The sequence below is a fragment of the Schizosaccharomyces cryophilus genome, assembly GCF_000004155.1.
Source record: "Schizosaccharomyces cryophilus OY26 unplaced genomic scaffold supercont4.1, whole genome shotgun sequence".
Lineage (NCBI taxonomy): Eukaryota > Fungi > Ascomycota > Schizosaccharomycetes > Schizosaccharomycetales > Schizosaccharomycetaceae > Schizosaccharomyces > Schizosaccharomyces cryophilus.
In genome coordinates this window covers 1,997,184-2,010,150 of record NW_013185624.1, presented here as the reverse complement: position 1 = coordinate 2,010,150, position 12,967 = coordinate 1,997,184, and the positions used below count along the sequence as shown (strand labels likewise).

Here is a 12,967-nt window from a genome sequence, read left to right as displayed (position 1 = left end):
CTGTTGTCTTCTCTTCTCCATTTTTAAATATTGATCACAGCGGTACCTTCATCGCTATTCCAAAAAAAAATGCCTGAATCAGACCCAAATACACCTCCAAATCCACGACGACAAGAGCCTGAACTATTATCTGAATATCCTTCATTAATTTTTGAAAACCGGGTACTCACCTCACCTTCTAGTCCTACAGAGCAAGTACGCGACAGTTCCCCATATTACAAGCGTTCCCGACGTTTGAAAGATGAAGAAACAACTGGAGAAGAAGACGATAGCACCGTAAGACTTACAGATTCAGAGTTGGAAGAAGTACCTCCTAGTGGTGAACTAATACAAAGTTCCTGTCACTTGTTGAGTAGTGTCTTTACCCAGCTACAGACCAATTTGGATAAACTGAACGAGAGCCATAAAAAATCGTTAAAACGTATAGAACAATTGGAACTATTAGTCGAAGAATTAAGAAAAGATAAAAGGCGCTAATGAAGGAATTAAGGGTTGGTTTTTTTGACGAATTGTAAATATGTATTACTCACCGAGGCGAAATGAATCCCATTTTAATTCCACCGGGGATGTAGAGGCACAGGATCAAGTTCCAAATCATCATGAAACATTGGAAGCATGGCAGGAATCTCTGGACAGCGACGATGATAATCCCTTACTACACTCAACCATTGAGCAATATCCTGATATTGGACCTTCTAAGTATCTGTCAAAAGGCACTCTAAATGATCCCAATTATAACATAAAGAAATCTCCTGATTCACCTGAGGCTTACGAATCTAGCAATCCTAGGAACTTTGAATCTTCAACGCAGCAGACAGTAGTACCAAAAGATGTCATCCCTTCTGTTGGAAAAGATGCTGATGTATCTTCTTTTTCACAGTTTCCTATGAACCGAGGACCTCCAACCGTTTCGTCCTCGTTAAGGGCTTCACCCTCTCCAAACGAAAGGTTTGGAAAAACGAACAGGGACAAGATACCAACTGCGTATCCGAATAAATCTGTTCACACTCAGCTTCCAAGGAATGAGTTTTCAAGCGCAAGAGCTTCCTGGAATCGTCTAAGTCCTCGTGATCGGGTTCTTTGGCGCTGGGCTAATGTTGAGAACTTGGATAACTTTTTGCAGCAAGTATATTCTTTTTATATTGGAAAAGGATTTTCTTGTATCGTTGTTCAAAGACTGTTTCAAATTTTAACCATATCATTTGTCATTGGATTCACGACCTTTATTACTAGCTGTATTGACTGGTCTGCGGTAATTCCCCATGGATCTTTGCCGAGCGCTACAAAGTCGCATTGTATCGCTCAGATGTCTCCTTTAGATACACTTTTCTTGTGGCTGTTTATGAGTTTTTTGTTCGCTCTATGGATATATTACCTTACTGATATTCCAAGGTTATGGCATATTCGAGAATTTTTCATTCATGCGCTAAAGGTTTCAAGCACTGACATGGCAACAGTATCCTGGCAACGAGTGCTGTATCGGTTATACAAGCTAAGAAACGTGAATGCATTGACCGCTGAAGATGGTCGAGTAGTTTCTCTTCATAACATGAAACGTTTAGATGCACATGCAATTGCAAATAGAATTATGAGAAAGGAAAACTATTTCATTGCTTTAATTAACAACGACGTTATTGATCTTGAGTTACCACTATTGAATAAAAGGATACTTACACACACAACTGAGTGGAATATCAATTGGTGTATTTTTAATTTTGTCTTCGATGAACATGGTCAAATCCATGAGGCCTTTAGAAATGTCAACTCTCGTAAGCGCCTTGCAGAGGAGCTTCGACGTCGCTTTATCGTGGCTGGGTTTTTAAATTGCTTATGTTCTCCCATTGTTGCCGTGTACTTGTTAGTTCATAACTTCTTTCGATACTTTGATGAGTTCCATAAGAATCCTAGTTTACTAGGGATAAGAAGATACACACCTTTAGCTTTATGGACGTTTCGTGAATATAACGAACTTCCTCACGTTTTCGATGAGAGAATCAGTAACAGTTATGAATACGCTTCGCATTATGTATCTCAATTTCCTAATTTTAACGTTATACGGTTTGTAAAGTATGTTTCCTTCATACTTGGAAGCTTTACAGCCGTGCTAGTGATTATGACTCTTTTTGACCCTGAAATAATGGTTACATTTGAATTGACTAAGGATCGAACTGTCATATTCTACTTGGGTATTTTTGGTTCCCTGATTGCAGCTATGCGCTCTTTGGTTCCAGACGAAACGCTTGTTTTTGACCCAGAAAAAGCTCTACGTAAAGTAGCTTTTTTTACTCACTATATGCCAGACTGGTGGCAGAGAAATATGGATAGCAAGGCCGTTCAGCAAGAATTTTGTTCCTTATATACCTATAGAATAGTTAATGTTCTATGGGAGATCCTTGGGATTCTCTTGACACCTGTATTACTTTTCTTTACCTTCCCGACATGCAGCCAAGAAATAGTAGACTTTTTTAGAGAGTATACTGTTTACGTTGAAGGTGTTGGATATGTTTGCAGCCATGCTGTATTTCGAGCTGACCCTCAACATGACTCGGTAGCAGCGATGGTTAACTCTCGAAAAATAAATGCTACGTTTCAGAATAAACAAGAGATGTCGAGAATTAATTTTTATCAAAATTTGAACCCTAAGGTTCCTAAACAAGCTTCTGATGATTTCCTGGATTAGCTCGCTTTTGACAACTACCTGCTTTACTAATTTGGAAACCTATGTATGTAAAGCAATCATTTGCAAGATATTTCGGGCATTTATGACCGTTTTTATGAGTCCTCTACCTGTGCCTTTTACGTTTTTTTCCTTCCTGGCGTTTTTACATGTCAAAACTACGTTTTTAATGCTTGTTTTTTCGTTTATTCAATTAATTAACTATCATTTTTATGTTTTTCAGTAAAGAAGTGTAGGCATGAATGTTTATGGTGAGGTGTCAAAAGAACATGCAATACATTATATTCATAGCTGGGTATCTTGAGCTTAATTTATATCTAGTGTTTATTCTTTATTATATACAACTACGAAGGATATTACTTTGACAGCAACAATCCCTGCTCTTGTATAGTGGTATTAAGGATATAATATATAGCGAAACGCATCTGTGCCATTCAAATAATAGCGATAGAGCCGTTTGTACCTGCAAAAACCTAATCGCTCGTAGAAATACATTGCAGCTTCATTGTCCACTTCAGTTTCTAAAACAATCTCTTGGGCACCCTTTTCAATCATAACATTCAAACTTGTTTTTGTTAGTTGAGTAGCAATACCCTTTCCACGGTAAGAGTCTTTGACGGCTAGCATAGCGATGTAGCCTCGAAGGCTTTTTCCACGATGAATATCTTGTTTGCTTATAACAGCACCAACCATTTGGCCATCGAGCAAAGCAACAAAACTAAATTCAGGCCTAAATAAGAGGGAAAATGTAAGCCAACAATAAAGAGCCATAAAAGATGAAATTTCAGTTTGAAAGCTTACCATTGATGTACAAAATATCTATATACATATTTACTATAAGGCTCACTTAAATCTTTCTTTATAAGTTGACAAATTTCCTCCAAGTACTTATGATGATAGGGAACAATTTCTACCATAGCTGGATTTGAGTTTTTGTCAGCCAAAACGGCAGTATGGCAGTGTTATTATTGAGTTATTTTGAAAGACAGTTGAGGTACACCCTGCGTGTACAGTATTGCTTTGGAAATAATATTATAAATAGATACTTATTAGATGAATAAAGGAATAAAAGCTATTTTTTTTTTTTCATTCGATTCAGGTCAAAAGGAAGATTTGCTACAAGACATTGTTTAAGCAAGCATAGCTTAACGATAAAAACAAGTCTAAAAGTATTCATTCAAATAACTACCTTCATATTATTTTATTACAGAAATCTGTCAAAGGAATGGTGAATAAAATGCTCTGCCGTTGCTTATAGAATGCTTCAAGAGATTTCCTATGCCATAAATGGGGAAATGTGGTCAATATTCTTTCCAATAAAAACAGTAATAGGACGCAGATCTGCATCTGAGTTTGATTTTGTCGATTTTGGAAGAGGAAGTACTTCAAAAACTTCACGGACACCCTGCATCACATACCAGGAACCATCCTCTTTTTGCAGTAAGGCTTTGCTTCTGTATATCATATATTCTTCCCCTTCGCCGGTTTCTAAGCAGAGCCATAAAATATCCCGTATCCATCCTAGCCATCGCTCATAAACTTCAGGAGACATCCTCTTAGGTAGCTCAAATGTCCGACTTCTTATACTACTCGCAGGCGTCTCTTTCGTGCATGTTTTGTCACAGTCATCAGTATTACAATGATGACTAGAGGTATGATTTGAGGAGTGGGTAACTGAAGGATTTAAAAATTTCTCAAAATCTTCACCTTCCCTATATGCATTGAGGTCCAAAATTTCTCGAATGTCAGGAATCCGGCCATAGCTTGTTTCACAGATCTTTGCGAGGGGATTGATGGAGCGAACAACATGATAGTTTCGTTCAAGTTCTCCGGCGTCTACCTTATCCGTTTTGTTTAACACAAGGCAATCTGCATGGCTAATTTGGATGCTACCTATTTCGGTGCTATCATTTAGGATATCATCAAGGTTCTGACAATCAATAACCGTTACAACGCCGTCTAATTGCACATCACTACCTAATGCTTCGTCAAGCCAGAACGTTTGGGCTAAGGGACCTGGATTGGCAACCCCTGTAGTTTCAATCACTATGCTATCAAACCGGCCTTTTTGCTCCATCAGTTGTTCGATCGCTTTGATGCCATTGTCTTTGACTGTACAACACATACACCCGTTAGATAAACTAACCCATTCTTCATAAAGTTCTTCTCCGCCAGCTTGTTCCATTATATTTCGTTCCAAGTCACCGGAATCCCCGACTTCGTTCATCAAGACGGCGACTCGCCGTCCTTGTGCATTTTCAAGAATGCATTTCAGCAACGATGTTTTTCCGGCACCTAGGAATCCGGTCAAAATAGTGACAGGAACTGGTGAAGAAACTAATTCTCCTTGACCAGAAATCGATGGTGAACATTGATCCTTTGAAGCTGAAGCAACGACTTCATTATCAATTATACCGGGTTCTTCGTTGAAACATGCTGAATCATTAGTTTCTTGTACAGCGACGTTTGATTCGTCTACCAGTAATGGAGGTTCTTCGGTTTCTTTTGACATTGCTGTATAAAACGTGTATTGTAAAGTATCAAAGAAATCTTACTAAAAATTGAACTTTATCAATTTAATATCCATCCAAAAGACAACATAAATCTCACCTTGTGTTGTAACTGATTGCTTCTAGATTGACATCTTCTAAACATTCATATAACTAGAAGCTACCTTTATTTACTACCACCATGATTCATTACATTCATTATTGTTTCATTTATTTAATATTACAATCGACATTTCCATTATTTCACTGTCAACTAACCAAGTTCATTTCATGGAAACAAAAACTCTATTTCACACGACTTGATCATGAAAATTAGAGAAGATGTCTCCTATGAGAGACGAACTCAAAAATGATGCACTCGGATCTGACCGTAGCCAGTCCGCAACTGTTCGTCAGAGCTACAGTGCAATGCAAAGACAAACAGCTGAGTTTCCACAATTCTTGAGCTGCGAAAACCCGTGCCAGGTAAGTAAAGAACAAGAAGTGTAAGGACTTCCTTTTATACCTTTTTGGGATCAAAAGCAGTCACAAAGCAGTCACACAATTTGCTAGTACGATATTTCACTATAACGGTACCGTAAGTAGTTCCTTATACTTGGGGAAGACAGTTAGGATACTTCCTTGAAATACGAGTATATAAGTATCAACAATAGGCCTTATACTTGCTTCACTGAGAAATGAATAAATAAACTGTCGAAAAATAAATTTATATTGAAATAACAAAAAATAAGAAGATTTTTTTATTAATAAATAAAAGAATGCAAGTTATTCGATGCGTAAATTCATAAACCAGCACCTTGAAACTTGATATGTAATTTAAACACGGGGTATATGAAGTCCTCCGTGGATGAATTCAAGAAAAAGAGAGAGATTTGTTGAAATTTAGCTGATAAATCCTTCTTTGGCCTTAGTTCTTCCATAATCTATATTTAGACATGAGTAAAAATTTGAAGAACGAGTAACATACACTTTGGAGCAACAAGTATTTGTATAGCGAATATGCTAAATACTGTCTTGAGGATAAACTAATGGAGCAATCCCATGTCGTATAACCAAACCAAATATACCCACAACTAGCTGAATTCCCATGATGCAAAGTGTCAACCGATCTTCTCTCATAGGACCAAAATGATATAAAACAAAGTTGATGATGGTGAAGTTCGTGCATCTGATAGGCTTCTTTGTTTTCTGATCCCAGTCAACACGGATAAGATAGAGTGCTTCAAATACACGTATTGTTAGTAAAGTCTTTTTAGGTAAAGGAATCCCTTCAGTAAATTCCGTGTAAGAGTTTTCTAGCAATCCAGTTTTCACGTTCAGTCGAGGTAACCGATGGCGAGGACATTCAACGAACCCAAAGAGCTGAGGAACTGAGAGGATAAAGTTAAAGATCTGTGGAATGAAGAACAACATTAGTGTCTTTGAGAAATGTCCCAAAATGCCGACAACAGCTAACACCATTCCCGCAAAATAGCAAAACGTGTCACCAACAAAAACACGGGAAGGCCACCAATTGTATTCTAATAAACCAGCAGTGACACCAATTAAAGGAAGGACCAGATAGATAGATAGTAGATGGGCACGCATAGCTTCAGTATTGCTTTGATGAAAGACGCTAATTAAGTCATTGCAAAGGACGACGAGACCAATTACGAATGATTGTCCCGCCTCTACACCGTTCACGCCGGCAATAATATTGATACTATTTGGGCAGAAAATAGCAACCGCTGCCATGTAAATGTAGTACAGAAATCCTAAATCCACGACAGTGCGTTTCAAGAAGGGCCGCAAAAGAGTGGGAACAGACACATACGTTACTCCATAATCAACATAGTAAACTACCAGCAAAGGAATAGCTGCTATTGCTGGGAGAAAGAACTTATGGCGCCAGCGAATATCAAATAAGTCGTCAAATATACCAAGTAAAGAAATCGATAGAATGGAAATAACAGCAGATAAATACGCTCCTAGCTGATCATGTGGAAACTGAGTTTTAGCTACGGAAGCGTATCCATCATTCAAGACATTAAGTTGGTCATCTTGCTGGTCTCGAGATCGTTCAGGAACTAAATACTTATAAAATAAAATCGGGATGAATAGTATCATGCACATGAAATATACTAGAGCAGATACAGCTCCCATAGTTTCTGGGATCACGCGTTTTTCAATCTTGTTCATGTCTTTTCCTGCGAATCCTCGACGTATGAAAGCCGCTCCAACACGAGGAATGAAAAACGCTGTTGCTTTATACGCAAGCACGGATAATCCCATATTGGAGAGCAACGGTGAATGCCTTTGGCTTGCCAACAATAAAAAGCCAAGAGCCCATATTCCTAGGCTAATAATCTTGCTCATCTTCTTGTAACTATCTTTTCAAAGATAAAAGGGGCTTATCCATACACTTTCCTATACAAAGTTCCTACTCTTTCATATGTAAACAATTCTACTAGGTTTGCGTAAACGCTACCTCTGTATGCTTCACTGCTTGATGCGAACTGGTTGGTCATACTCGCAGAAGCTCCTTAAATAAAAAAAGAAATGGATCAAGAAAAAAGAGTGGATTTGTATTTTCTGTCTAATATAACTTTATATACATAAAATCATTTAAATAAATAAATTAGTGTTTAGGCAGGGAGATGTTCTAACAGGTAAGAGTATTGAGACGTAATTCTTTGGATTTCTCTGTGTTTTGCTGTATGTAAGATGATTTCCTTTAGTAGTGACCTCTTACTTAAAGAAGATATGTAAGGATCCCAAACTCGATTGCCAATTTTCACAGGAGTAGTACAACTCAAAGGTACTCTCAAAGGACCCAGTAATTCACGGCATAATTCATCCATTCTATCCTTCATTCCTTCCTCAGCAACCCTATTTGCGTATAGCAGAAGATTCTCATGATAGTCGAACTTCAAGTTCAGCTTTTCAGAACTCATTAGACGGTTTTCAAGATGTCGTATACTCACAACCATTTCATAATTATCATAACCTTGACGAAGCATAGAAGCTTTAACGATCCTTTGTAAGAACCTCCCTCTCCCAGCCTTGATAATTTCTTCATCGGTACAGCGCTCCAAAAAGCTCATTGCACTTTCTTCTCGGAGATCAGTAACAAGCGAACCCCAATACTGACTACCAATCATCCACCATCCCTCGCTGACCCGTAGCCAAGAACTCGTAGCTGAACTGTATGCAAATGCATTTCCATCACTCATAACTGCTATCGGGCTCCCTACGTCAGTTACAAACAATTGCTCTAATGAAGGTCCTTTTGCAACTTTTGAACTTACAAAATTTGCATGAAATAGCGGAAGCATAGTGACAGGATTATGAACTGCCTTTCTAGTAATTACGTCCCATGTGTAGAGTAACCCGTTAGAAGCAACACAGCATAGATATGACTCACAGCATTCCAAAAAGCAAGGTGTTGAACCTACGATGAGAGGTGGTAACAGAAGTCTTCCGTGTGGAGTAAAGACATGAATTGAAGCATCTTCCGTCCCTACTACCCAAAACTTTTTAGTTCCGTTGGCAAGGATCACAGAAGAAGGAAGATATGCTACCCAATCAGCAGTATTATCATTCTCATTCCCTATAAAACATTCTATTTTTGTACATTCTTGATGATTTCTGATGCGCATAGATCCAAAGGATTTGGTAATTTCCCACTTCGGTTTTATTAAAGGACTGGCAATACGGATTTGTGAAAAAAAGGTTGCTGGATGGATAGATGCAGGGCGTACAATACCTTTTTTCTTTAGCAGTTTTCTTTTTTTCACAGAAGGAGGCGAGGAAGGAGGAGATCTAACTCTTGGGACCTCAGTGGTTGTATTGGGGGTTGGTGCAGCAATTATTACAGTGGGTTCTAACGTGCTTTTGGATCCATATGGCTTTTTCAAAAAGTTGCAGTTTGATAAGTCTTCAGGATATTCTATCTGATCCATTTTTGGGCCGAATTCAGACTCCTCAAACCGTAATAAACAAATATGTCCGTCTAACGACACTCCATAAAGCTCAAAGCCGGTATTCGACCATTGTATGTCACAAAAGGCAGCGAGTGTAATACTTTTTATGACGAGCGTTGGACGTGCACACGCTGTGTTCCAAATGCAAATACATCCATCATGGGCCGCGCTAGCAATGACTGATTTCTGAAACGGGTCACTGAACAAATAGGGGTTAAATGATGTACATTCTAAAGATTCTTGATGACCCACCAAACTGATGTCGAATGTCCAAGAGTCTCGTTGAACGATAGCAATTACATTCGTTCCTTCATTAATCGCATTGACTGCAGCAACGTGGGCTCCATCAGGAGACCAGCTTAGTCGAAGATAACGACTGTTAATCGACATATGCTCAAAAGGCTTGGAAATGTTTTTCTCCAAAGCAAAAGTAGCAAGTCTCCAAATCTTCAAAGACCGATCCAAACTATGGGATGCCAAATACTGACTTAGGGGATCAAAGGCAAGCCCACAAATAAAAGAGTGATGTCCATCTATTACCTTTAAGAGTTTATATTCGACTAATTTATTATCCTTTGTGTCTTCATTCTTAGTAAACGAATGTTCTGGCCCTTCCTCAAGCGGTGGTGGACCTCTAGAGATACCTTGAACCTGAGATTCCTGCTTTGGTGTAATACTTTCATTCTCAGCTGTTTCGGGGTTTTCTTTTCGTAAATAGATAGAAATAGTTTTCCATGCTGTCGCTAGTAGATTAGCTTGTTGACTCCAACAAAGTTCGTAGGCGGGCCCAGCTATAATTTGAAAGGGCGAGTCCCATTTCTCTGCTTCGTAAAGGAAGGTCCCGTCTTCCGTAGCAATCCCGAGGTATCGACCATCCTTTGAAAACCGCACGCATGTAACGGAGGCTGAAAATTGTAGTTTAGCCAAAAAGGACTCTTCTGTTAAATGATTTACTTTTTCATTAGATGAAATCCCCGGAAAAAAGGTACTTGGTAAGATGTGAACAAAATTTACTCCAGCAATCGCTATATATTTCTCTGAAGACGAAATTGAATACAAAGGTTGGTTTTCCTTTAATTTAACAGCATAAAGTCGCATGTTGTGCTTTACACCAACGGTGCCTTCTAAAAATATTTAATGCATGTAAAGGAGGCTTCTAACTCTATGCGCTTGAACCGACCGGGATTATGCTTTCGTTTGTTGGGTGTTCGTTATAAAATTTGTGAGTGTAAGATGCCCTCTCCACTTGGTTTTAAGGGATTTCAAAGAAATGTAGTTTATTTAGAGGATGGCTCGTTAGAGGCAGTATCGATCTCGATATCAGATGGAAGACACGGGGTGCATAACGATGGATACTATATCTACGGCTATCCTTCATCAGATATCATTTTTGGTCGTCATTATTATATTTACAGAGCATCTGAGGACGGATTCTTTATAGCTGTTCTTACACCACAGACAAGTTTAAAAAAAAAAAAAAAAAGGAAAACAAAACCAAAAATAATAAAGCTATATTCTATAAGGAGATTTTTAAAACCCTAATATATCATATAAAACCAAAACCCAAATAGCAATTGAAAAGTAATAATGCGTTGTTAAGAAACACATAATGCTAAGACTATGCAAACGAAGTAAAATAATAAAAAACGCAGAATTAACGAGAATAGAAAAAGCCATAAAAAGATTCGTATCCCATTGAACACTGAGTATTGTGAACACGCTCAACTTAAAACAAGTAAGCGGTAAAGCTATATACATATTCATCTCATGGATTAATGCAAGGTTTTGAACCATGGATGACTCACGTTAACATTAAAGTTTTCGTAAATATAAACTTGCTTTTTTGTTAATACATTAATTCTAAGGCAAAAAATTGAAAAGAACGAAACAGAAACAGAAATATAGATAGAATGTCGGTTTTTAGAACGGAATATAAATACAGGAGAAACAAAACAGGCAGGAGTAGAAAAAAGAAAGACTTTAATAGTTACTCTTTAAGTACTCACAAACATCATGGAGCACTACATCTTGTATCAAGGCCTCTCCGCTTAAACACCAATCGTCAAAGTTGAGGAGTTTGATTGAATGACATCCTGGGAAAAGTTAGAAATGCTTGCCTGAAGTTGCTTTTCTTCACAAGACTTGACGCATTTATCAACCTTCACTTGCAGTTCGCTCAAATTAATAACAGTTCGAACGGCAAGCAGACAAGCTCTCGCTATGTGAATGGCGGGAGTCGGATCAGGATGCAGAAGAATGAGTTCGACCCATTGGGCCAAAGAAGCCGGAGAAACAAAGACAGCATGGATCATCAGCAAGGCAAGACGAGGAAGATCATTCTTATCCACAGGAAAGTTATTATACCAATTAGCAAACTCGGAATCTAAACCAGGCTCATGACAAAGAGAACGAAGGCCAAGATTAAACAAAGACTCATCGAGGACAGCGGTAGGTGTTGTTGCAAGAGGTAACTCAGCCTTAAGGAGCGTGAGGCAGTTCATTTCGGGGTGAAGGGGCTTAACAATACCAGCAAGGACAACTTGTCGGATAAACATACGACGAAGCAAGTAGGTGATAATTTCATCACTTGGACTAGTCATTAAAGAAGCGTCAAACTTAACGACCTGGTCGACTGCGAAGTTAAATAGTTGAATATCGCACTTTGGAATGTAAAGTTGGGTAACCGCTAAAAGCACTAAAATAAGAAGGCTCTCTGTAGTGGTTATGTTGGTGAGGGTGACGCGAGCTTGGCGAGCAAAGGCGATAGCATCGTCCGTCAAGTGACGCTTGGCACTAGCAAAAGCATAGAGAGCGACGCTAATGTTCGGATTCCGCAAAGCGAGCTCGGGGATAGTGGAAGACCAATAGATGCTGGAGAACGAAGAATAGGGACTGAGGGGAGGGAAATAGCAAGAATCCCAGAGACAAAGAGAAGGAGCCACAGACTGTATGTAATAAAGGAAGGTTGGATGTGTGGGTTGTCCTGCCATTCCATGTGGAGCAGGCTCAGAGAGCAAGCTGGAGACGGGAATTCTGCGAGCAGCAGTGAGTGTACCGGTGGGGCGAGGGAAATGAGTGTAACCCTCGCATTGTCTCTTTGACTTGATGCAATTGTAGCATACTGGCTTGCGCTCATCGCATTTTATCCTTCGTTTGCGACAAGTAAGGCAACCGGTTTTCGTACGTTTGCGAGCTTGACGCTTTACAAGGCTAGCATTGCTTACACCAGTAGGAGACGAAGTATTGGCTTTACCGTTCCCATTGGAAGGGTTGCTGGGATTGGGGATGGAGCCGTTGACAGTAGGATTTCTAGAAAGTGAAGGAGAAGCCGGGAGCGTATCATTGGGAGATGGTGAAGCAAGAGAGACTGGGTTGGAAGGTGGAATAGGGGAAGGGACGGCATACCCAGAGGGATCATGGGCAGAAGGAGGAGCATTATTAGGAGCAGGAAAAGGATTGTTACTATACGCGGCAGCATTGGATGAGGAATGCATCGGATGTTGAAGATAGGGAGAAGACGCATGAGACGCAACATGTTGATAAGTTGGTGCGGAAGAGATAGGAGGCAAAGAAGCAAGAGATGGAGCAAGGACGGTGGCTGAGAGGGGAGGAAGCTGAGTCAAAACGGAAGGATGCTGCGGAGCGTGAAACATAGGGGGTGCACCCTGTTGGTAAGTGGGGTAAGCGTAGGCAGCAGCAGGATGCTGGGATGAGGCTGATTGCATATGCTCTGCGAAAGGAAGCTGATGAGGAGAATTGGAAGAGCGGTTCATGTTGAAGGAGTAGGAGGATATATCAAATCAAGGACAACCCCGAGG

The 12,967-nt window shown here is 39.5% G+C and overlaps 6 protein-coding genes across 6 annotated transcripts; 1 reads left to right on the top strand and 5 right to left on the bottom strand.

The window, feature by feature from the left end:
- Positions 1 to 69: 69 nt before the first annotated feature.
- Positions 70 to 2,680, top strand: SPOG_02823 (autophagy associated protein Atg9; the record flags this gene model as incomplete). Its single annotated transcript, XM_013165485.1, has 2 exons — positions 70 to 421; positions 573 to 2,680. The coding sequence occupies 2 exons, from the start codon at positions 70 to 72 to the stop codon at positions 2,678 to 2,680; spliced, it is 2,460 nt and encodes an 819-aa protein (XP_013020939.1).
- Positions 2,681 to 2,914: 234 nt separating this feature from the next.
- SPOG_02824 (NatC N-acetyltransferase complex catalytic subunit) lies at positions 2,915 to 3,689 on the bottom strand. Its single transcript, XM_013165486.1, has 2 exons — positions 3,479 to 3,689; positions 2,915 to 3,407 (listed from the first exon to the last, which is right to left on the bottom strand). Exons 1-2 carry the CDS (start codon positions 3,592 to 3,594, stop codon positions 3,074 to 3,076), a joined length of 450 nt encoding a protein of 149 aa, XP_013020940.1. The 5' UTR covers positions 3,595 to 3,689; the 3' UTR covers positions 2,915 to 3,073.
- Positions 3,690 to 3,771: 82 nt separating this feature from the next.
- On the bottom strand, positions 3,772 to 5,335 carry SPOG_02825 (CobW/HypB/UreG nucleotide binding domain-containing protein). Its single transcript, XM_013165487.1, has one exon. The coding sequence runs from the start codon at positions 5,187 to 5,189 to the stop codon at positions 3,954 to 3,956; it is 1,236 nt and encodes a 411-aa protein (XP_013020941.1). The 5' UTR covers positions 5,190 to 5,335; the 3' UTR covers positions 3,772 to 3,953.
- Positions 5,336 to 5,874: 539 nt separating this feature from the next.
- Positions 5,875 to 7,659, bottom strand: SPOG_02827 (UDP-N-acetylglucosamine-dolichyl-phosphateN-acetylglucosaminephosphotransferase). The gene has a single exon (XM_013165488.1). It carries the CDS (start codon positions 7,540 to 7,542, stop codon positions 6,190 to 6,192), a length of 1,353 nt encoding a protein of 450 aa, XP_013020942.1. The 5' UTR covers positions 7,543 to 7,659; the 3' UTR covers positions 5,875 to 6,189.
- A 67-nt stretch (positions 7,660 to 7,726) lies between these two features.
- Positions 7,727 to 10,487, bottom strand: SPOG_02828 (hira protein Slm9). Its single transcript, XM_013165489.1, has one exon. It carries the CDS (start codon positions 10,245 to 10,247, stop codon positions 7,812 to 7,814), a length of 2,436 nt encoding a protein of 811 aa, XP_013020943.1. The 5' UTR covers positions 10,248 to 10,487; the 3' UTR covers positions 7,727 to 7,811.
- A 710-nt stretch (positions 10,488 to 11,197) lies between these two features.
- Positions 11,198 to 12,922, bottom strand: SPOG_02829 (transcription factor; the record flags this gene model as incomplete). Its single annotated transcript, XM_013165490.1, has 2 exons — positions 11,198 to 12,244; positions 12,272 to 12,922. The coding sequence occupies 2 exons, from the start codon at positions 12,920 to 12,922 to the stop codon at positions 11,198 to 11,200; spliced, it is 1,698 nt and encodes a 565-aa protein (XP_013020944.1).
- Between the last annotated feature and the right edge of the window lie 45 nt (positions 12,923 to 12,967).